This window comes from Solanum pennellii, chromosome 5, assembly GCF_001406875.1.
Source record: "Solanum pennellii chromosome 5, SPENNV200".
Classification (NCBI taxonomy): Eukaryota; Viridiplantae; Streptophyta; class Magnoliopsida; order Solanales; family Solanaceae; genus Solanum; species Solanum pennellii.
In genome coordinates, this window is record NC_028641.1 from 13,728,326 (window position 1) to 13,753,472 (window position 25,147).

The 25,147-nt window shown below is 32.1% G+C and overlaps 1 protein-coding gene and 1 pseudogene across 25 annotated transcripts; both read right to left on the minus strand.

Moving 5' to 3' along the window:
* Positions 1–5,132: 5,132 nt before the first annotated feature.
* Positions 5,133–6,903, minus strand: LOC107019336 (annotated as a pseudogene).
* A 3,955-nt stretch (positions 6,904–10,858) lies between these two features.
* LOC107020918 lies at positions 10,859–20,035 on the minus strand. 25 transcript variants are annotated; one of them, XR_003578541.1, is made up of 7 exons: positions 19,666–20,024; positions 19,528–19,586; positions 18,788–18,842; positions 16,203–16,940; positions 15,369–15,533; positions 13,633–13,687; positions 10,859–11,153 (listed from the first exon to the last, which is right to left on the minus strand). XR_003578541.1 is itself a non-coding variant. In XM_015221446.2 (3 exons), exons 1-3 carry the CDS (start codon positions 19,759–19,761, stop codon positions 11,091–11,093), a joined length of 324 nt encoding a protein of 107 aa, XP_015076932.1. In that variant the 5' UTR covers positions 19,762–20,025; the 3' UTR covers positions 10,859–11,090. The 25 variants fall into 25 exon arrangements, 1 of the variants encoding a protein (XP_015076932.1); XR_003578542.1 differs by lacking the exon at positions 18,788–18,842; XR_003578538.1 differs by having other exon boundaries at positions 15,316–15,533; positions 19,528–20,024.
* Positions 20,036–25,147: the final 5,112 nt, after the last annotated feature.

Consider the following 25,147-nt stretch of genomic DNA (forward strand, 5'->3'; position numbering starts at 1 on the left):
ATATATATATATATATATATATATATATATATATATATATATATAAAAAGCTGAATCTAAACAATCCTATGTGGCACCTCTCTACGGCTAGCATTTTCATTTTCTTTTATCTCCATTATTTTAAAGTTTTAAATTTATTTTCTATTTTTATTTATATTTAAAAAAAATTGAAAGCATTTAAATGAATTTATCAATTAATCATGTTCTTTAAAAACTTCCCTCACATTAATATATATTTAAGTAAATAGAACATGAAAAGACCAAAAACTTTTTATTTTTCATAACTGTTTATTTTATTTAGACTATAAAATAATTTTTTTTTGAGTATTTCTGACAAACAATAATGAACTCTTTTGCTCTTTTCTTCATTTCTTCTTTTCTTATGATAATAAAGAAGAATAGACGGATATCACAAACAACAATGAACTCTTCCTCTTTTCTTTGACAAAAGAGAAGAAAAAAAAGTATATCATGATGATTTCAAAGATATTGGTAGGAGAAATATTGTATTGGCAGAAAAAAATTGATTTGATATATTAAATTTCTAGGCTTCCGAATTTCTTCAACAAAAGAGAAAAGAAGAAGTACATCATGATCCATTCAAAGATATTGATAGGAGAAATGTTATATTGAGAAAAAAAATTGATTGAAAGAATGATTTCTTCATTTCTTCTTTTCTTGCGATAATAAAGAAGAATATATGGGTATCACAAACAACAATGAACTCCTCTTTTCTTTGACAAAAGAGAAGAAAAAAAAGTATATCATGATGATTCTGAAGATATTGGTAGGAGAAATATTGTATTGACGGAAAAAATTGATTTGATATATCAAATTTATAGGCTTTCAAATTTCTTCAACAAAAGAGAAAAGAAGAAGCAATCATGATCCTTTCAAACATATTGATAGGAGAAATTTATATCGAGAGAAAAAAATTGATTGGAAGAATGATTAGTGTAACATTGGGTAAGATAATTGTTTGGAGAAAAAATTCATCTATCTATGTATTTCATATCAAATTAGGAGAAGAATAAATAGATAATATGTTTTGTGATTTGAAAGGAAAGGAAAGGAAATTAATATTGATATTATCTCTTCTTTTTTTTTTTTGCATTTTTAGATTCAAAAGAAAAGATGATGATATTTGAATCATTTCATCATCAATTATATTAATTTCTTCTCTTAATATCATAACTAATAAAATTATTTCCTTAAATAACTTTTTAAATTATTTATTTATTTTTAAAAATAAGTTATATATATTTAATAATAATAGCTAAAATAAAAATGCAACGTTACCCTTATGAATCTAGCATTGATACCTATTATTTTATATCAATTATTTTAACATTTATCATATATTTTTATTAAAATAACTATTCAAAGATGAAGGTACTTTTGCAAAAAAAAAAAAAAGTATGCCTCACTATTTATTTTATTTAACTTTAAAAGACTATACATTTTTATTTAAAAAATACCATATTTAAGTACTACCATATGCTATTAGTTTCTTTTACTTAATTTCCTTAATCTCTCCATTAATATTATTTATATTTCCATAAATCATGTTTTTTCCTTTTTATTTATTTTCTGTCAATTATTTATTCCAAGAAGTAAGTTATTATTCTAACTTAACAAGAATAGCAAAGCAAAATTTACATAATTATTTATAAATATATATATGACATCATTTTTAGTCTAGCATTTGATATTTATTTATATCAATTATTTTGACATTTTAGATACATTTTAATTAAAATAATTGCACAAAATAAAGTTTCATTATTTGTTAATGACATTTTTCCTTATTTTAGAAGATTGAATAACTAAAAAAAAGAATAATTCATATATACATAGTTTGATAGTGAAACATATATACGAGTTAATTTTTGTCTTTTCAGCTCCCATCTTTTAATATATTGTTACTTTACTCTACATTAATAAAATTAATTAAGAATTATAAAAATTGAAGGGGGGTGAATACATGCATATACATTAAAATCTATAATAAAGAAGACAATTATAATGGAAAGTTAAAAGTTGATTGAGTTGAATAAACATTTTTTTTTATTTTTTGAAAATAAAATAAGTAAATAATTTTTTCTCCCATATTTTAAGACATGCAAAATTAAATAATGATACTTATAAATATGAAAGATAAGATAATCATGAATATTTTATTAATATAATTAGAAGATTGTCATTTTTAAATGTAGAGGTGTGAATTATAAATATATTTTTAAAAAAAAATAATTGTGAAAAAAAAAATTTAAACAAAGAGACAAAAGAGATAAATATAACTTCTTATTTTATTTTTTTTGTATATATAATAACAATTACACTTCTATTAGTTTAAGAGTTTTTAAAATAATTGATTATGAAAAATTTTTTTATTAGAAAAAAAATTGAAACAAAAAACAGAGAATAAAGAGATAAATTTAACTGGACCTGTATCCAATTTTATTTATTTATGCTTATATAAATAACAATTATGTTTGTTATAGTTCAATTACAATTATATTTGTAAATGTTTTTAAAATTAATAAAGAAGTTAAAAGAAATAATTTTGGAAAGATATAATTAGTATAATATTAATGAGGAAAGAGAAATTATAAGTGTATAACTATTTTGTGTGATAAGAAAAAAACCTAAAATGAGGGAATTAAAAGGACAATTATTTTGGTAAGAGAAAAAATAATGGAAAATAAAGAAAGAAAGGAAGAGATCTTAGGAAGATATAAATAATGTAGTAAAATAATGAAGAAAGAGAAAATTTAAATTAGTATATCTTTTTTATTTTTTTAAAGAACAAATTACGAGAAAAAGTAGATAAAATAATAAATGACAATTCTGGCCAAAGAGAAGTGTCATGTCTGACTTTTAGTGTTATTGTCCTTTTATTCCAATTATGACCCTTTCTTTTATATTTATTTGAAGAAATAAAAACTATTGATAAATATTATAGTTACAAAATTGTTTATTCTATGTTTTTAGATCTTCTTCATTTTTTTTTATGAATATCCAAAAAAATTATGAGATATTCGAGATATCTTTAACAAAACAACATTGATATTGTTAAGATTTCTCTGTGAGTATTCAAAAGTTATAGGATATTTGAGATTTTAATCTTTATAAATATCTAATAATTTATGAGATATTTGAGATCATTCAAAAACAATATAATCTCTTCAGGAATATCTAAAAACTTATGGAATATTCAAAATAGCAGAATTACTTCAAAAATATCTTTTTGATATCCTCTGGATATGAAAAACACAAAAAATTCATATAAAGACAAAAAAATTAATACTTCATAAAAAAATGCATTAAAAATAAAAATAATAATATACAAGAGAGCTCAAATATCATTTTTATATAGAAACTGAATAAACTATGTAACTCAAACACTACATAAAAATGAAGAAGTTAAAAGCGAATATAAATGATTTCATATATCAATATATGGATGAATTTTGATTTTCAATAAAGAATATGAAAAATTTGGATAATAAATGATAATAATTTTGGTCATTAGTGANATTTCTTAAATCATTTATTTTCCTTTCTTTCTTTTATTTTATTCCTTTTCCTTATGTTTTTTTTATTCCGAGAAATATATTATTATAACTTAATAAGAATTGCAAAAAGTAATTTTACAAAATTTATTTGTTTTTTTAATTGTTTTTTAATAACATTATACACTATGGTTATTATATAATATATAGTAGTAGTAGTAATAATAATAATTATAATAATAATAATAATAATAATAATAATAATAAAGCTAAAATAAAATTATGCATCAACATTTAATTTACTTTAATTGCATTTTTCCTAATTTTTAAAGTCCATAAGCTACTTAAAACAATTCAATACAAACACCCCCTTATATTTAAAAGCTCAAAACCTGTATGGAAAAAAACATTTGAAAATATATTGAAATTCTATAATTTTTAATGGTTATTACATAGTCAATTTTTTGCTAATATTTTTTTTCCTTTTGAGTTTTTCATTAGGTTATTACTCATTTTGATTATTTTTAATATCAATTTTGAATAACATGTAATGGTATTTTTTATGGGCACATAGTGTTATAATAAGATTTAATGAAAAATTGACGTGATAGCAAAAAAGGGGAAGAAAGAATGTAATAAATAAAGTAGATTCGAAATATTAGTTTTTACATTTTTTTTCATTTGAGATGCGATTTTAAATATGCATAGTCCATTTGAATTTTCAACATCTTTGTATCTTTTAAGTAGGTGTTCGGAAATAATGTTATTTGTTTTTTTCCCGAGAGAAATCTAATTCAAAAAAATAATTATCTTTTCTTTTGATTATTTTTATGGCGTTTTACCTTATTTTAATGATTTATTTTATTTTTTGATATCATTTGTTGATATATAAAAGAAAAAATTGTGGATTTAAGTAAAATATTATCTATTTCAATTTAATTTTTGAAATACTAATACCGCGCGAAGCGCGGTTCAATTGACTAGTGACTGAATACAATTGAAGACAAGCTCAAGTGGTCTCAAATCAATTTGCAATCAACGTAATGATAATGAAGATTTTTGTGCTACTACATGTGGAGAATTTTTTTAAATATGTCTTCAATAATACCCTGCTGCTCCATCCTTTGAAACAAAATAATTTTTCAAAATTTTCAACACCTGCAAACTTTTAATGCTCGGACTTCACTTTTAACTCATGCATCAAACTACTAATACATGAGCTCCATTTTTAACCCATGCATCTTACTTTTAACGCATGAGCTCAACTTTTAACTCATACATATTACTTTAAACGCATAAGATGAACTTTCAACCCTGATCATAAATTTTAACACAGGGCTCCAATTTTAACTCATACCAATTTTCAAATCATGGTAAAAGCAGTGATACATGAAAATTGTGTGAAGAAAGAGGATCAAAATTATTATGCCAAAAAATTCAAGCCAAAAAGGGAGATTTATTAAGATTTTGCCCTGATTTTCTTACTTTATTTGAAGTTTTATTTTTCCTAAAGGAAAAGACAAAACATTACCGTAAATGTTTTTACTTTTTCTGAAAGAAAAATATAATATTATTCATTTGCTTTATTCTTTCCTTTTAGGAAAAAGTTTTGGAGTAGCTAGTCCTTTTCTAGTAAAAAATTTATTGAGGACTCTATAAATATAGGTTTGTTTCTTCTAACATAACACAACAATAACATTCGGAATATAGTCGTTTAGAGACTTTTCTTATGAGGAGATTTATTCTTTCTACAGTTTCATTATTTTTTTATATTAGTTTTGATATAATAATATTTTGATTTTTACTATAAGTTTTATTTATCTGATTTATCAACCATATGATTTGCAATTTTAAGCTTCCGCATGACGTCATAATCGCTCCTTTATTGTCCAACATATTCATGAGTTATTTAGAATTAATTATGACCAAATAAAATCTCTTTAGCAAAAGCTGTGAGATTCACACTTGATGTACCATTTTCCTTCATAGCTTTCGTATCTAAATCACTCCATTTTTCTTGACATTTCTTCTCAGTTCTTTCCCTTCTTTGACGCCTTCCATCACGATCATGATACATCTATTAAAATCATCTCTTTCCACGACACCACCTTCATTGGAATTAATCTAAACTATTTCTCTAAATATCTTGAATGAATTTTGTGTTACAAACTTGATCATTCTAGATTGGACATGCCGCATTAGGTATCTCGGATGCTATTCTTTCTAAAGTTGAATTTCATCCAAAGTGAGTCAGAACACAACCAAAAGAAAGGCGCTTTAGAACTTTCACTTTTGAGCACTAACTCACTATCTTCCCCTGATTTTCAAGTTAATTTTTGCAACTCAAACTGTCCTCCATCTTATCCCCGTCTTGCCCTTCCATAATCACCCACAAGAATGGCCTTCCACATTTTAGCAACCCCTGACCAATCTCTTCCATCAATTGATTTGATATTTTGGAGTAACTATCAAATGCTATGTAGATAACTGATCCCTTATCCTTTGAGTTCAAGCAATCCATATAATTCCTTGAACTTATCTCAATCATATCAACTCGAAAAATATTATCATCAAGAAAAATTGAAGGAATTGAAGGCCTAATTTCCACCATAGTCACATGCTTTAAAATTCCCAAAGCATCAAATTCCAAAGCATCAAAAGTATTCACAAGAACTCTTGAACTTTCTTTACTATCTAACATTTCAAAATGTCCTTTAATAGACTTAGCTCCCTAGTTGGTACTCTCCACGTCATCAAACACAAAAGAAGAAAAATAAATTGGGTAAGTGGTAGAAATCTTGTTAACTCTATTATTTTTCCTTACCATCACAATTGTTAAAATAATCAGAATATTCTGTGAATCTATAATAGTAAACATAAAAAATTGTGGCTGGTTGAATCGAAAATAATGTAGATGAGATATTTATTTTTTTGGCCATTGAACCAACCCATTACATGATAATGATGTTGATGACATGTGAAAAAAGGGTACCTTTTTACATTTGATTGGATCATATTGAAAATGAATTTTGACCCACAAGACTTTACTGAATAATAGAACAAAAGGAACTCATAAATTGAACTTAACTGGAATTCGCCATCATAGCCATCACAGCAAGGAGCAAAACTTAATCCTTCAACATTTAAGAGTTTTTTTTTTTATTTTGCTGAAAGCTGGCAGGCTTTTAGTTAAAGTGACTTCAATGCCTAATTTGATTGATTTTTTTGAAAATTGAAGACATGGATTAATTTGGACATGACCTTAAAATAGTGCTTAAGGACATGAGACTTTTCATACTTCAAATTTTCATGTTTTGAATGGTGAAAAGTGAAGTATCCATGAAGGAGAATGAGAATTTTGGGCAGGAGAACTTTGATAATGAATATAACGTTTTAAAAGGGTTTGGTTACAACTTATTAAGGTCACACATATTTATACCAGTAAGTAGATGATTCTAGATATAGAAAATTAATCATATTCTTTGACTATCTACCTTAAATAATTTTCTTTTTGAGATTATATAAATATTTATTAAATAAAAAAGTATCAAAAGATATTTTAGTCAACCTTTCTAGAAGCTCTAAGAAGTATCTAGATTCTTTGTTGTTCATAGAGTTAACTTTAGTATTCAACAAAAAATAAAGAGATATTCCATATATGGCAAAGACATTTAAGGAATAATGTTATATAGCTATAGCTTCCATAATTGCACTCCAAGAGTATATTTTAGTTTGCTGAAGAAATTTAAATTTGTATTAAAAAAGTTGATTAAAATTTATACAATATATAAAAAGGACGCTAAATACGGTAACATAAAATTTACAGAATATCATGATTCAAGCAAATCGTTTTAATTAAATATTTTTCCCAAAATGAGTTCTAAAATGATACAAACTCCATAACTATTGGTTTCCTCATACGACTGAAGCTTCATTAAACGTAAAATTGTGGTTGACCAATATTCTTGTATATTCAATCCCAAGTAAGTGTCTCTTTCAAGGAAACTTCATGTTTTGATTTGTATTATATATATGTAAGTAATTGTATAAAAGTATTGTATGTGTATAACTATGTCAATATATAAATGTGTTGATTTGTATATGTTTACTATATAAAAAAAGAGACTGAAGAATGATTAGGCGGTTACCCACTAAAGTGAAAACATGATTAGGAGGGAGAGAGTGAATTTTAAATTTCAAATTGAAAGTGTAAGAGTGATTTTAGGAGAAATACAGGGAACGAAAATAGGAGAGATAAAATTGAGTTTGTATAAAATTATATATAATGGTCGAGAAACCTTTTTTCATTTTGTATACAAGGAATTTGTAGGTCCAATAATTAATGGCAAAAAATCGAACTATAGTCACACATAGTAATTAAATTAAACTATACCCTTGCTGATTAATAAACGAGTAATATTTTTCAACTCGCGTAATTTTTCCAAACATAAAACAAGAAATGCATGATAGCTTTAGATTTAGTAACAAAAAAGGCTAATAATTTTAAGTAGTATGTTCTATTATCAAATGTAAGGTGTGCTGACAATTTAGAGATACAAAAACATGACATTTTGTTGTTTGCATGAATCATCATTACTATTCATGAAGAAAACAGAAGAAATGCATTAGTAGTTTAGTCTAACAAAAAAAACAATTAAAACAAGTAGTATGTCATATAATCAGATGTAACGTGTGCTAATAAATAAGAGATACAAAAGAATTCAATATTTGTTGTTCCTGAATTATCATTATTATTTACTAAAAAATGCACGAAATGCATAAGTACTTTAGTCTAAGAAACAAAAAAAAAAACATAATGTTAGCAAGTAGTATATTTTATTATTTGATATATCATGTGCTAACAAATTAGAGATAAAAATATGATATTTTTATTGTTCCAAGAATCGTGTTGTTCATTTAGTAAAAAAAATGCAAGAAATGAATGAGCATATAATACTTTAAACTAGGAAACAAAAAAAAATAGCAAGTAGTGCGTTTTATCTTTTAGATATATATCATGTCTTAACAAATAAAAGATACAAAAGCATGACATATGTACATATTCGATTGTATATTATTATTTTTTAAATTAAATTAATGATAGTGTAATGTAAAATCACTTCAACATATAATACATATATATTACCTATCTACACTATAATTATTCTATAAAGAGTGTAACTTTTCAATTGCCTTTAAGGGTTCAACGATGTGAAATAATCAAACAATGAAACATCGGTACTTTTTATTTTTTGGATGTAATCTAAAGAAGCAAAAGATCCAAGCCATGGGTCGTATTGATGTTTCACTGAACTTTTAGATATATTCAAATGTTATAAGAGTTCCTATAATTTCTTGAATCCTCATATATTGGGTTGATCTTTTTTTCGTGTTCCAAATAAAGGATTATAATATAGGGTAAGAGTACTCAAATATATTATCTTTGTCTGCTCTGATATTGAAATATTTGATGGTAGATCTTATATAAAAGTTTTAACCGTTAGAGAAAACACTTTTATTTACCTAATTATAGATTCTAAATACTGATTAGTTCGAGAAGAGAAAAGAATATGTATGTATGTATATATATATATATATATATATATATATATAATACATTAAAAGATTTTTTTGTTGAATTAATTTCATTAGGCGAAAAAGACATGGATACACTTATAAAAGATTTTTTTGTTGAATTAATTTCATTAGGCGAAAAAGACATGGATACACTTATAGTGGAATGACATGGCTGGTCATTTTGAGAATTTACTATATTCCTCAACCGATATTGGGCTAGAGTTTTCTATGATTGTATTTTAAAAGTTGGTTTTGAAGTTTGAGCTTAAAGTTGAGAATTTGTGTAAGTTTTAGATTGAAAGGCTTAAGTTGCTTAAAAGTGGGTTTCAGTGTCTTTTGAAGTTTTTAGTATCGGAATAGAATTTCAACGATTTCATCAGTCCTGAAAGTGGAATATGATCTTTTGGCATTGTCGGTTTCAGATTCGGAGTCTTTTTGAGGATTTGAGGTCCTAAGTTGTCAATTTTTAAAAATTTAGCCTTTGAGTTGACTTTGGTCAATATTCAGGGTTCGTATGCTCGAATCAGATTTCCGAGAATTTTGTTGGATTTAGAGCTTGTTTTTGAAATTTTAGGTGTTTAGTTAATTTCTTATGATTTCCAGGGTTGTCGAGTCAAGAAGACCTCAAATTTATATTTTGACGGTTTCATTGAGTCTAGAATGTCGTGTATGATTGTTTTGCATATGTAGTTTGTGTACACGAGGTTTCGAATGAATCTCGAGGGTCCTTTCAATGTGTTGAGTGTTGACTATTTTTTCTGATGCTTGAGTTATGTACCCTTCGCTTTTGTGACACGCCTTCTGGTTAAGCGAACTCTAGACCTTTTGAGGGGCTCACTTTAGCGATGGTTGCTTTCGTATAGCCTGGTTTATAAAGGTGTCACCCTCAGTTTTTGTGGGGTTCCCTTAAGTGAACCAATGTCCTCTTAGGAGACATTAGAGAAGGGTTTTGACCTACAAATTTCAGGGTTCTAAGTCCTGTTTTTCATTTTTTAACTTAGAAAATCCTTGGTGGTGATTTTAAAGAATTTCTTGTGCTAAGTCATTTGGGTAAGCTTTTATGATCCTAAAACTTAATTTCCCTTTGATTATTTATGGATTTTAACATCAAAATTTGGGATTTTGATTGGTAAATGACAAGATTTTACAAGAACTTAAGTTCCTAACTAAAATGAAGATTTGAAACTAATGTTTGAGTCCTTTTCAGAAGGGTTTTCACTAATGAGTTCCTAAAGACTAGAATTTTTTTTTTCCAAGTATTAAATTTTTAATTCAAACTTTCTTTTTGAAATTGGTTTCCAAGTTGATTGACCCCTTTTATCGAGGAAATTGATGTGTACATTGTTGGTTTAGAAAATTTATTGTGAATAATTGCTTGTATATAGATTGTGTGACTTCAAAATTGATTTGAAAGGAGAAGACTCAATTCTTGGAGAAATTACATTATTGGTTTAAAGCAAGTGATTTCTTATGCTTTATAATATACTAGAATTGTCTACTTTCTTCATCGTATGTGTGTTGTGGAGTAATCGGGAATGAGGTGAAGGGTTTTATTGCTACACTTGATTAATGTTAATTAAAATAAGAAGGGGTAAATTGTCACGCCCCAAACTAAAGGGGTGCAACTGTCTCCTAATGCCAAAACTCGGGCTCGAGCCGACTTTGCTGAACCATTTGCTACTAGCGCATGACAACCACACGTAATCAAGAAAAGAAACAAGTATATTTGGCTTAAAATTAAGCCCTCGGCCACTGTGATCTCTTTATCGAAAATGAAAGCAAGTATATATCAAGACAATACAATAAACAACTAACATACTTCAGAAAACCAACAAACTATGCTAGCATGGCCATAACGTAATTATACACCCCACACACTAGTTTGCATGCTTCTAATAATAGTAAAGATTTGTGGGACAGGGCCCCAACATACCCATAAAAATATATACAACAAAGGCTAACAAACCTCCAAACTCTGGTAGCTCCGGAGGAAAGGGGCTAGCCAACCGAATAAAAGTCAATCCTGCTGTTGAAGAGGTCTACTGGATCTTCTATTGGGACCTACATGCATAAGTTCAGTTCCCCCAGGCAATGGGGAGTCAGTTCAAAATTATGTAAAGAGTACGAAAGGCAATAAACTATGAGCAAGTATCCTAATATACTGGAACATTCTGATAAATAGATCAAGGATAAGATAAATGTACTGACCTGCTCCTAAATTTTAAACTTGTCAAAAATAATAAAACAACAACCTAAACAAGCACCCATAAGCTCGGAAGGTACAAACAACACAGAAGACCACCTACTCATCCCCCATAAGCTCGGAAGGTGCCAATCAATCTATATATCCCTACCTGTAGTCCCTAGACCCGTAGAAGTCACGTAGACCTCTTAGGCATTAATATATCCACGTAGGTAGCACATAGATCTCTTAGGCATCAAATAGCTTATAGACAACACTTAGCTCTCTTAGGCAACAACATGGCCTTGTAGGAAGCACATAGCTTTCTTAGGCGTCAATAGAGCCCTGTAGGTAACTCATAGCTTTGTAGGCATCAATATAGCCCCTTAGGCAACTCATATCCCTCTTAGGCATCCATGTAGCCCCGTAGGCATAACATTACCCTTCTAGGCATCATCAGATTCCTGCAGCTAACCATAATAGCCCCAAGGGCAACAAGAACAATTCCACCGCTAAAAGCGAGCAATTTAGTTATAAGCAACTTATACAAATAGCCTCTAAGTCGTGTCAAACATAGGGACACTACTAGCTGAATAAGAATCTCGAAAGGGGAGGATTATATCAACTCAAGCAACCAACAATCAACAATTATGGCTACAAGTATAACAAGGATAACAACCCAATTACATGGCTCCTACGCTTTACGGAAACATGTTGTAAGTGGGGAATAAACTTAACATACCTTTTTTTCTGAATTAATGTGGCCTTATGACTTTACTCACCACCCCCCTTGATACTACAAACAAGGCATGACCATAATCGACACAAAAGAATATAAGATACTACGATAATCCAATAAAAGATAGTATTTCCCTCGCAAATTGCTATTTGCGACTTATCAAAGATAAAATTGGGGTCTTACTTTGATTTGAAGTTCGTGATACACCTCAAACATTAAAATATGTCCAAACCCATGCTGTCCACACACCAAAGTACGATATGCTAGGAAATCAATAAAACAAAATATACCATGTTGATGAGCTCAACGCGTAGGACAATTTTTGTCAAATACTTAATTCACGAAATCTGTAAATTGGCTGATCCTAGAAGTGGGTTTTTGAGTTTTCTGGTTCTACCCTGTTCTCTTGCACAGTCTTGCAAAAATGCAAATATCTCTCAAGTATGAAGTTGTATGACCGAAGGGGTTAATGCATTGGAAACTAGAATCGTAGAACTTCGATTTCATAGGTTGTAGTCACCATAACTCTTTATAGATTAGGAGAAAACCTCCGAGACATTTGACCCAAATTTCGAACAAATCTTTAAAAAGGAATTTACAGTAACTTTCGCCAGCTTTTATTTTGCCACTTACCTAACTTCAAAACTTGAGATACAACCCTTTAAAACTTAAATTATCACACAACACATCATTTTTAATACATTACCCAACATCCTGGTCTTTCCACGAAGATACAAGTCAATTTAGACCTTTCAAAAAGTTGGGGTGTTAAATCTAGGCAAATCTTAGCATGTGTATGCAGGAGACATAATGTTAAACTGGAATTGTGACCAACCTCAAGGGTCCTCATCTAAAATTTCATGGCTTATTCATTTATATATAGAATCTCTATAATTTGCCTAAGTGATATCTTTACTTCATTATATCACTTCTTTGCTCTTTGGAAGCTAACTGTCAGAGAATCACGTGGTGGCCTACTGATCGTAATTAGTGAACCCTGTATGACATCTGTAGCCTACTGTTACAAAAATGCGTGAAATCTCATAGTCTGGTAATGAGGTCTATCAAGGTATGTCCCCAGGGCTCCTGCATGGTCTGCCCGTAGGCCTTTATCAGTCAGGTGAATCGACGAAGAAAAATTCCAGCTGATTATATCTAAATTTTGTGCACAGAGTAGAGTCGCACGTAGTAGACCTAAAAATATCCACACCATGCTGCAGAGTATCTAACATCAACTGCTTGCAATTATTTATAATAATTAAGTCATTAATGACATAGCTTGTGATACAATTTGTCATTAATTTCTTTATCTAGAGAACCATATATGTTGTGACCTATACACATAAGAACATTCTGTAGCTGGCTGCGTTCTTTAAATTTATGCAACATGTACACCGCTAACTTCTAAGAGTTCCTACTGTAGGCAAATATAGTTTTGTGTAACATATTGCTTCCTTGAAGAGTACTGTAACACTATAGGTTTAGGACTCAACATTAAAGGGTTTATAAAATAGGATAAATTTCTTTCTAGTATCATATAATTTCTAGTGACATTTATCGGAAGAACATGCATGTTTAGGTCGTACCGTAAGGGAAAAAGAAGTTTTAGCTTGACATACCTCACTTCGGGACTTACTATCTTACGTCGTCAAACTCCTTTGCTGGCAACTTTGTCTATTACATAAAATCATAAAAGGAGAGTATAAGAAACTAATCAACAGTCACGACATTGCCAAAAACACAATAATAGTTCATGAGCGATAATCTTAACAATTACCACAATCGTTTATCACTACACCATTCTCTTTCTCTACTTCACAAGTAGGATTATGACTGATTTACATGTTAAGTAGTACTCATAAATCATTTAAACGTAAAGAACCAGCCCACTTAATCATCCACACTTAATATAAAAGTAAAACTCATGGCTTCCGATCACCATCCCACGGTTCCTTGCTAATGGTGTCAAATTCCTTTATAAGATCATAGTTTATGTTGGTCGATAAATACTGCCATAAATTAAAATAATAGGAGCTCATATAACCAGCTACCACATATTCTTAGCGATTTAGGAATTTCATCAAACACTTGTTGAGCGACAAACTTCGAAGAACTATAAGAGTTCCGCTCTCTATACCTATCCTTCCGTTTTAATGTAACCTCATTACTTTACAAATACAATACCATTGACCCCTCATTTGGTCAAAACAACAGCCAACACCACCTTCTACAAACTCCCTCCTCACGAAAATATCAACTACTATGCATGGACTCACGGCTTCATATCATCGTCCAATGAGTCCTACACGCAAATTAACCTTAAAGCATCCTTTGAATACTATTTATGAGGATAGAAGAGGAGTCATACCTATATATCCAAGATAAGAAGCCTTCGTTTTCTATTCTCCAAGAACAATACTTTTTCCTTCAACAAAAAATTTAGCTAAGTATATTTATAGGTCTATGGAGAGGAAGACACTCGATTCTTGAAGAAACCAGCTTACCTTAAGCTTTGGAGGATTGAAGATGAGAAAACCTTGAAGAAATAACTTCAAACCATTCCTTAAAAGGTCTTGGGTATATGAGAGAGTTTATCCCAAACTTCTAATATAAAAACAAGTAGTTTGTCCGACTTTCTTTAATGTACTACATGTCCCGTAGTGATTGGGCAGTGTGCGCATCTCTCATAGAATGACCATAACTTTTTATTCTGATATTGTTTTAACGAGCGGTTTATTTTGCTGAAAACTAGACTCACATGCCTTTAAGTGGATAGGTTGTAGTCCCTCTAACTCGTTATATATTAGGAGATATGCTCGTTTATAGTTAGATGAGAAACGAGATCATTTGTAGTATTCCTCCCCAATGAACCTTTAAACTTAAGTTTTTTGTTATGATATTTTTTTACTAAAACTTTTGTTTATTAACCCTTCAGATTACTATATATAAGGGTTACATGGTATGATTAACCATATTCAATGATATACCTCCCCTTTATCACATCTATGCATAGGTGTTTACGAGTCGCAAATATATTTTAAGTTACGGGATATTACGCTATCCCCCTTTGGGTCACTCGTCCTCGAATGAAGGCAGCTCCTTAAGATGATCTAAACTCTCTTATTTTAAAAAAAATTTGGCATAGTTCCCTTTGTAAACAGGCCTATCCAAAACCTATCAGCCAACCAAAATATACACACAATGCTTCACAGAACCTCACCATGTAATAGTATGCAACAAATATTCACTAGGCTCTGCTTGGCCTTATACGAATGGAAACTAGACAAACTAATATCACATACCTTATAGGGTGGATGTTTCAACTCTCAAGAACATGTGGGTTTGTATAAAGTACCTTGTGTGGGCACTGAAACAAGTGGGGATACTTGGCCCTCATGTCATTCTCTGCTTCCCATGTGACTTTTTCTATATTCTGACTTCTCCAAAGTACCTTGACTGATGCTACATCTTTTTTCCACAACTTCCTTACTTTTCGGTCCAATATTGCCACTAGGGCTTCCTAAAAAAAAAATAGAAACGTCAACCCTTAAAAACTGCTCTGTAACACTAGATGAGCAAAAGAACGATAGTCATTCTAACATGAACGGTAGCTTCTTGCTTATCGAATGTGGTTCACAACACATTTATAAACAAGACTATACTAGACACGACTTGCAGACTCCCTAGGATACAACGTTGGTCTGATACAAAGTTTTTCATGCCCCAAACTCAAGGGATGCAACTGGATCCTAATGCCAAAACTCAGGCACGAGCCGACTTTACTAAACCATTTGCACTAGCACATGGAAACCACACACAATCAAGAAATTGAACATGTATATCATGGCTTTAAATTAAGCCCTTGGCCGAAAACTCCTTGTTACAGATATTAGATGTATAAAAGAAACAACTATCTCTCAAGAGTTCATATTAATAAATAACCAATTAGCACAGAAGTCCTGATTGTGCCGTCGAGCCTACTATGATCTCTATAACAAAACCGAAAGCAGGTATATATCAAGACAATACAACAAACAACTAACATGCTTCAGAAAACCAACAAACCAGGCCAGCATGGCCATAAACTATACACACCACACACTAGTTTGCAAGCCTCTAAGAGTACTAGAGAATGGCGGGACAGGGCCCCAACCTACCCATAAAAATATATAAATAAAGGCTAACAAACCTGTAAACTCTGATTGCTCATAGGAAAGGGGCTAGCCAACCGGATAAAAGTCAATCCTTTTGTTGAAGAGGTCTACTAGGTCGTCTGTAGGGACCTCCATGCATAAATTCAGCACCCCCAAGCAATGGGGAGTCACTTCAAAATTATGTATAGAGTATGAAAGGCAATAGACTATGAGCAGGTATCCTAATATACTGGAATAATCTAATAAATATATCAAGGATAAGATAAGTGTACTGACCTGCGCGTAAATCATAAATTATCAAAAATAATAAAACAACAACCTAACCAAGTACCCATAAGCTCGGCAGGTACAAACAACACACAAGACCACCTCTCAGTCCCCCATAAACTCGGCAGGTACAAACAACACATAAGACCACCTACTCAGTGCCCCATAAGCTCGGAAGGTGCCAATCAATCTATATAACCCTATTGGTAGTCCCCTAGAGCGATAGGCAGTCACATAGTCCTCTTAGTCATTAATATAGCCTCATAGGAATCACATATCTCTTCTGGCATCAAAATAGCTTATAGACAACTCATAGCCCTCTTAGGCAATAACATGGCCCTGTAGGAAGCACATAGCCTTCTTAGGCATCAATATAGCCCCGTAGGCTACACATATCCCTTGTAGGCATCAATATAGACCCGTAGGCAACTCATAACCCTCTTACGCATCCATATAGCCCCTTAGGAAGAACATAGCCCTTCTAGGCATTGATCACATTCCTGCAGCTAACCACAGTAGACCCAAGGGCATCAATACCAATTCCATTGCTAAAAGCGTAATTTAGTTATAAGCAACCTATACAATTAGCCTCTAAGACGTGTCAAACATACGTACTACTAATAGAATAAGAATCTCAACAAGGGAGGATTATATCAACTCGAGCAACCAACAATCAATAATTATGGCTACAAATATAAAGGATAACAACCCAATTACATTGCTCCTAAGTTTTACGGAAACATGTTGTAAGTAGGGAATATCCATAACATGCCTTTTTCGCTGAATTAACGTGGCCTATGACCTTACTCACAACCCCCTAGATACTATAACAAGGCATGACCATAATCAACACAAAAGAATAAAAGATACTATGATAATCTAATAAACGATATGTATTTCCCTAGCAAAGACTTATCATAGATAGATTCGATGAAAGAACGTCTTACTTTGATTTGAAGTTCGTAATACACCTCAAACTTTAAAATATGTCCAAACCCATGTATTCCACACACCAAAGCACGATATGCTAGGAAATTGATAAAACAAAGTATACCATGTTGATGAGCTCAAAGCGTAGAACAACTTTTGTCAAAGACTTAATTAAAAAAAATATGTAACTTGGCTGATCATAGAAGTGGGTTTGTGAGTTTTCTGGTTCTTCCCTACACTCTTGCACAGTCTTGCAAAAACCAAACATCTCTAAATTATGAAGTTATATGAACAAAAAGGTTGATATGTTGGAAACAAGAATCGTATACCTTCGATTTCAAAGGTTGTGGGCATCGTAACTCCTTGTATATTAGGAAAAACCTCCGAGACATTTGATCAAAATTTTGGACAAATCTTTAAAAAGGAATTTACAGTAACTTTCGCCAACTTTTATCTTGCCACTTTACCTAACTTCAAAACTTGAGATACAACCCTTTAAAACATAAATTATCACACTAACGCATCATTCTTAATTCATTACCCAACCTCTTTGTCTTTCCACGTAGAAAAAGTTAATTTAGACCTTTCAAAAAGTTGTGGTGTTACATCTAGGCAAATCTGAGCATATCTATGCAGGAGTCATAATCCAAAACTGGAATTGTGACCAACCTCAAGGGTCCTCATCTAACATTTCATGGCTTAGTCATTTATATATAGAATCTCTATAATTTTCCTAAGTGATATCTTTAACTCTTATAGCACTTCTTTTCTTTTTGGAAAGCCAACTGTCAGAGAATCACATGATGGCCTACTTACGGTGATTAGTATGGTATCTATAGACCACTATCATGACCATGCATGAAATCTCATAGTCTGGTAACGAGTTCTATCAAGGTTTGTCCCCAGGGCTCCTGTATGGTATCAAGCAGGTGAATCTACGAAGAGAAATTCCAGTTGACTATATCTGAATTTTGTGAACAGAGTAGCGTCGCACGTAGTAGACATAAGAATATCCACCCCATGTTGCAGAGTAGTTTATAACATCAATTTCTTGCAATTATTTATAATAATTAAACCATTTATGACATAGCTCGTGATACAATTTGTCATTAATTTATTTATCTGGAGAACCATATATCTTGTGACCTATACACTTACGAACATTCTATAGTTGTCTGCTTTCTTTAAGTTTATGCAACATGTACACCGCCGACTTCTATGAGGTAGGCAAATATAGTTTTGTGAAACATATTGCTTCCTTGAAGAGTACTGTAACGTTATAGGTTTAGGATTCAACATGAGAGGGTGTATAAAATAGGATAACTTTCTTTCTAGTATCATAGCATTTCTAGTGACATTTATAAGAAGAATATGCGAGTTTAGGTCGTTCCTTGAGGGCAAAAGAGGTTTTAGCTTTACATACCTTACTTCGGGACTTACTAACTTACGTCGTCAAACTCCTTTGCTGACATTTTTGTCTATAACATAAAATCATAAAAAGCTAGTATAAGAAACTAATCAAGAGTCAGGATATTGTCAAAAACACAATAATAGTTCGCGAGCGATAATCTCAACAATTACCATAATGGTGTATCACCACACCCTTCTCTTTCTCTACTTTCCAAATGGCTTATGACTTATTTACATGTTCAGTCATAAATCCTTTAACCATAAAGAACCAGCCACCTTAATCATCCTTTAACATAAAAGTAAAACTCATGGCCTCTGATCACCATCCCACGATGTCCTTACTAATGGTGTCAAATTCCTTTATAAGCTCATTGTTTATGTTTGTAGGGAAATAATTCCATAAATTAAAATAATAGGAGCTCATATAACCAGCTACCACATATTCTTAGCAATTTAGGCATTTCATCAAACACTTGGTGAGCGACAAACATTGAAGAACTATAAGAGTTTCGTTCTCTATACCTAGCCTTTTGTTTTACTGTAACCAGTGTACTTTCCCAATACAATACCATTGACCCCTCATCTGGTCAAAATAAGAGACAACACAACCTTCTATTAACTCCCTCCTTATTAAATTATCAACTACAATGCATGGACTCAGGACTTCGTATCACCTTCCCGTGAAACCTACCCGCAAATTATACTTAAAGCATCCTTGGAATACTATTTATGAAGATAGAAGAGGAGTCATACCTATTTATCCAAGATAAGCAGCCCCTGCCTTTTCTATTCACCAAGAACAATACTTTTTCCTTCAAGAAAACATTTTGCCAAGTATATTTATAGGTTTATGAAGAGGACGACACTTGGTTCTCGAAGAAACCAACTTACCTTAAGCTTTGGAGGATTAAAGATAAACCTTGAAGAAATAACTTGAATCCAGTCCTTAAAATTTCTTGGGTATGTGATAAAGTTTATCCCAAACATCTAACATAAAAACAAGAAGTTTGGGTGACTTTCTTTAAAGTGCCACATGTCCTGCAGTGGTTAGGCATTCTGTCATAGAATGAACATAACCTTTTACTCCGATATTGTTTTAATGTGAAGTTCGTTTTGATGGAAACTAGAATCACATGCCTTTGAGTGGATAGGTTGTAGTCCCTGTAACTCGTTATGTATTAGGAGATATGCTCGTCCAAAGTCAGATGAGAAGTGAGATCATTTGTAGTATTTTCCTCCCTAATGAACCTTCAAACTTGAGTTTTATTTTAATGGTATCTTTAGACTAAAACTTTTGTTTAACCCTTAAAATTACTATATATAAGGGTTATATGGTATGATTAACCATTTCCAATGATATACTTTCGCCCATATCACAACTACGCATAGGTGTTTATGAGTCGCAAATGTATTTTAAGTTATGGGATATTACATAAGGCTTCATGATAATGATAATTTGTGAATGGAATTATTGTGACTCTATTATTTGATTTGATTAAATGCCTTGATGGCTTGAATGTGGAGTTGAATTGCATGACTGGTTTTTACTTCGTGTGGTGTGATTTTTTTTGTGTGTGTTGATTTTTGAATACCGTGATAATTATTGATGCTGAGGTCATTTCTGGAAATTGCAATTGATATAAAGTCGATGAAAAAGGGTTCCTGCTAGTGATTTCATTTAAAGACGATGGAAAATGTTCCAGGTAATGATTTAATATGAACTCGATGGGAAATGGTACAACTAGTGATTTGATATAAAAGCTGATAAAAATGGTTCCACCTATTTGTTTTATACAAAGCCGATGTGTCACGACCTAAAACCTTCGTGATTGGCCTCCACTCTTACGAGCCGGTGGGAGAACCACTACTACTATTGAACTAAAATAATTATTCTAAAACTAAGGCATTTAAGCTACAAAATCAAGTTAAATGACTAAAAGCGAAGTTTCATTTGTAAATAAAAAATCTAACAACTAACATTTGCGAACAATAAACCTAGAACCTGAAAGTCAATGTATCAAAACTACTAACGATAACCAATTCTAAACAAGGAATTTCTAATGAACTATTAGACTAACTAAATATAAAGGTCCAATTACGAAATGGTGGACATGGACGAAAGAGAACACCATGGCAACTCGGAAGAAGAAGCTCACCCTTGAAGTCGATGTGATAATCTCTAATCACCAAAGCGAGGTTTATCAATAGCCACTTGAAGAATCCCTTTACTCAACAAAAGTAAGAGATATTGGAAAATCAGTACACAACTATCATATACTGGTAGGATCACGCGACTATCCCACACACACCCCCACACACATACACACACACACACACACACACACACACACACACACACACACACATATATATATATATATATATATCAACATAAAAATATTATCAACATGACAATTCAGGAACAAATTTCACATGCTTAACACATCATTGGTCCTCTCATGGAACACAAACTCAACCAGTTAGCTTGATAGAACGTGGCGATCCGATTCCAAGTATGCTACAACGTGGCAATCCAGTCCAAAGTTATGCCAGAACGTGGCAATCTGATCCAAAATTAGTTTGACAAAACGTGACAATCTGATCCCCAATTACACCATAACAATCACAATCACAATCACAATCACAATTACATCATCAAGATCATACATTTATATCATGATTTCATATCTATATCATTCTTCTATCACGATTACAACAAGTGTGATAAATTTGCAACATTCATATACATACAAGTATCATAATGAAGAAAGAACATGCATACACCACACAATCATGAAATCATAACCATCACCTATCTCGAAACAAGCTTGAAACACTAAGAAAATTGATCCTTTCTTTTCCGGATTAGTTTAGCTTTTTCTTGGTCTACAAACAATCAAAATAACATGGAAATCAACAAATAATCGCTAATTACCCAAAATACTAACAATTCTATGAACCATAGATCAAACCCATGATCCGAACTTAGTCAAATTAGGGTTAATTACACTATGAAATCTATAAAGAAACCCTTTTGCATCAATATTGACCAATTCTATTATGATGTAGTCTCCATCACCGTGATACCTCTTCAACATAGACACATGAAATATGGGATGTAAATCGAACAAAATTTGGGGGTAGTGACAATCTGTACGCCATCGGTCTTATGCATTAAAGAACCTCAAAGGGACCAATACATCGCGGACTCAACTTATCCTTCTTGTTGATTCTCATCACCCCTTTCATGGGTGATAACTTAAGAAGAACATTCTTGCCAGTTCAAAACTCTATTTTCCTCACCTTATGATTGGCATACTTCTGTTGTCTAGTTTGGGTGGCTAGAAGTTTTGCTTGGATGCTCCTTATCTTATATTGAGCATTCTTCACTAAGTCGACTCCCAAGGGTTTCACATCTCCTGCCTCAACCAACCTATAGGTGATTTACATCCCCTTCCATATAATGCCTCAAATGGTAACATATTAATGCTTGAGTGATAACTATTATTGCAAGTGAACTCACGTAATGGTAAGAACTTATCCCAATGCCCTCCAAAGTAAATCACACAAGCTCTGAACATGTCTTCCAACACATGAATAGTCTTTTCTGATTGTCCATCCGTCTGAGATGAAAGGTTGTACTAAAAGTGAGTTTCGTACCCAATTCATCATACAACTTCCTTTCAAACATGGAGGTGAAAAGGGTACCATGATCTGAGATGATAGAAAGTGGAACCCCATGCAACCTTACTATCTCTTTCACATAGATTTTGGTTAGTCATTCCGTATTGTAATCTACCCGTACTGGAATAAAATGGACTGACTTAGTCAATATGTCAGCCAGAAACCAAATAGAATCAAACTTTCCCAAGGTCTTAGGGACACCAACCACAAAATTCATGGCTATTCTTTCCCACTTCCATTTCGGAATTGGTATTCTTTGGAGTAAACTCGCATGCCTTTGATGTTCATACTTTATTTGTTGACAATTCACAAACTTCGCAACAAACTCCGTAATGTATTGCTCATGCCCGACCATCAATAAACTCATTTCAGATCTCTATACATCTTGGTCAAACTCGTATGAATGGAATACTATGAACCATCATACTGCTTCAACAATTTCTAATCAGGTCGTCAACTCTAGGAACACATATCCTACCTTTATGGTTGAGTACCCCATTAGTATTAAGAGTGGTCTTTTAGGACTTACCTATTGCAGTCTCCATTCTAAGATCTTCCAAATTCCCATCTTCAAATTGTTATGCCTTGATCTCCTCCATGAACATGAACTTAGCTTGAATACTAGCTAATACCCCACCTCTTTCGGAGATGCCCAAGTTCATGAACTTAGATGCTAAGGCCTAGATTTCCTTGGACAAGGGTTGCTTGGCAACGCTGAAGTAAGCTAAATTATCTATACTTACCGTTTTTCTATTCAAAGCGTCTGCCACTACATTAACCTTGCCCGGATGGTATTGAATGGTCACATAATAATCCTTGAGTAACTCCATCCATCTCTGTTGTCTCAAATTTAAATATTTTTTAGTCAATACATTCTGCAAACTACGATGATCAGTGAATACCCCACACTTAACGCCATAAAGATAATGTCGCCATATCTTAAGAGAAAACAGCACCGCCGTAACTCCAAATCGTAAGTGGGATAATTTATCTCGTGCAATTTCGATTGACGCGAGGCATAAGCTATGCATTGTTATCCTGCATCAACCCAGCACCTAAACCAAAATATGAAGTATCACAACAAAGAATGGAATCCTTACCCTCAATCGGTAATGGTAGGATGAGCACGGTGGTCAAAAGAGTCTTACGATTTTGGAAGCTCTCCTCACATTTCTCAGTCCATTCAAACGGTATTTCTCAGTCCATTCAAACGGTACCTCCTTTTTGGCCAGATTAGTCAAGTGATTAGCAATTGCAAAAAAGTTCTTAACAAAACGATGATAATAACTATAAAGTCCTAAAAAACTCCTAATTTCTATAACCAAATCGGTCTTACCCAATTCTTAACCGCTTCAATCTTTTGGAGATCTACCATTACTCCTTTTGGCACTACATGCCCCAAAGATGCAATTGATTTCAACCAAAATTCACATTTGAAAAATTTTGCATATAACTTTTGCTTCCCAAGAACACCCAAAACAGTACAGAGATGGTTACGTGCTCTTCTTCCTTTCTCAAATAAACCAAAATATCATCGATAAAAACTATCAAAAAGGAATCAAGAAATCGCTTGAACACCCCATTCATCAAGCTCATTAAGGTTGCAGGCGCATTAGTCAATCTAAAAGACATCACCAAAAAATCCGAATGCCAATAACGAGTTTTAAACGACGTCTTGGGTATATCTTTGGTCATAATTTTTAATGATGATACCCATATCTTAAAATCAATCTTGGAGAAAGTCGCTGCACCTTGCAATTGATAAAAGATATCATCTATTCTAGGCAACGGGTACCAATTCCGAATAGTGACTCTGTTCAGTTGTCAGCAATCTATACATATCCTTATGCTACCATCTTTTTTATTGACAAATAAAACTGGAGCACCCCATGGGGAAGCACTAGGATGAATAAATCCTTTATGAATGAGCTCTTGGATTTGAGCCTTAAGATCTCTCATTTCTACGGGGCCATGCGATACGGAGGAATTGAGATATGACGATTACCAGGATCTAAGTCAATACAAAAATCTATGTCTCTATTCGGAGGGATGCCAGGAAAATCATGGGGAATACTTCACTAAACTTTGACACAACAGGAATAGACCCAATGTATGGAACCTCAATCTCAACATCTCTAACATGAGCCAATTAATCTAAACAACCCTGTTCTACTAGTTTACTATCCTGGATGGAGGATATAATCTTAGATTGCTTGGGCTTGTACATCCCTTCCCACTCTAATCTTTTCCTTCCCGGAATCTCTAGAGTCACAAACTTAATATTACAATTAAGCACATCATAATAGAGGACAACCAAGTCATGCCTAAGATAATATCAAAATCATCCATATTCAAAAGCAGCAAATCAACCCAAGTCTGAAATCCTATAAACAAAATAGGGCAAGCACGATAGGCGTGGGTGACTATGAGTGACTCTCCTACGATGGTAGAAAGATGAATGGGGGCATCAAGGACATCAAACAATATCTCAAAACCAGAGGCAAATCTCACAGATACATATGAATAAGTGGAACCTAGATCACATAACACATTAGCCATCCGGTCACAGACAAGAACAATACCTGTAATCACCGCATCAGATAGATCTGCCTCATTTTTCCCAGAAAAGTATAACACTGAGCTTTATCATCAACACAAGCTACTATCCTGACTTGTTGTGCATTACGTC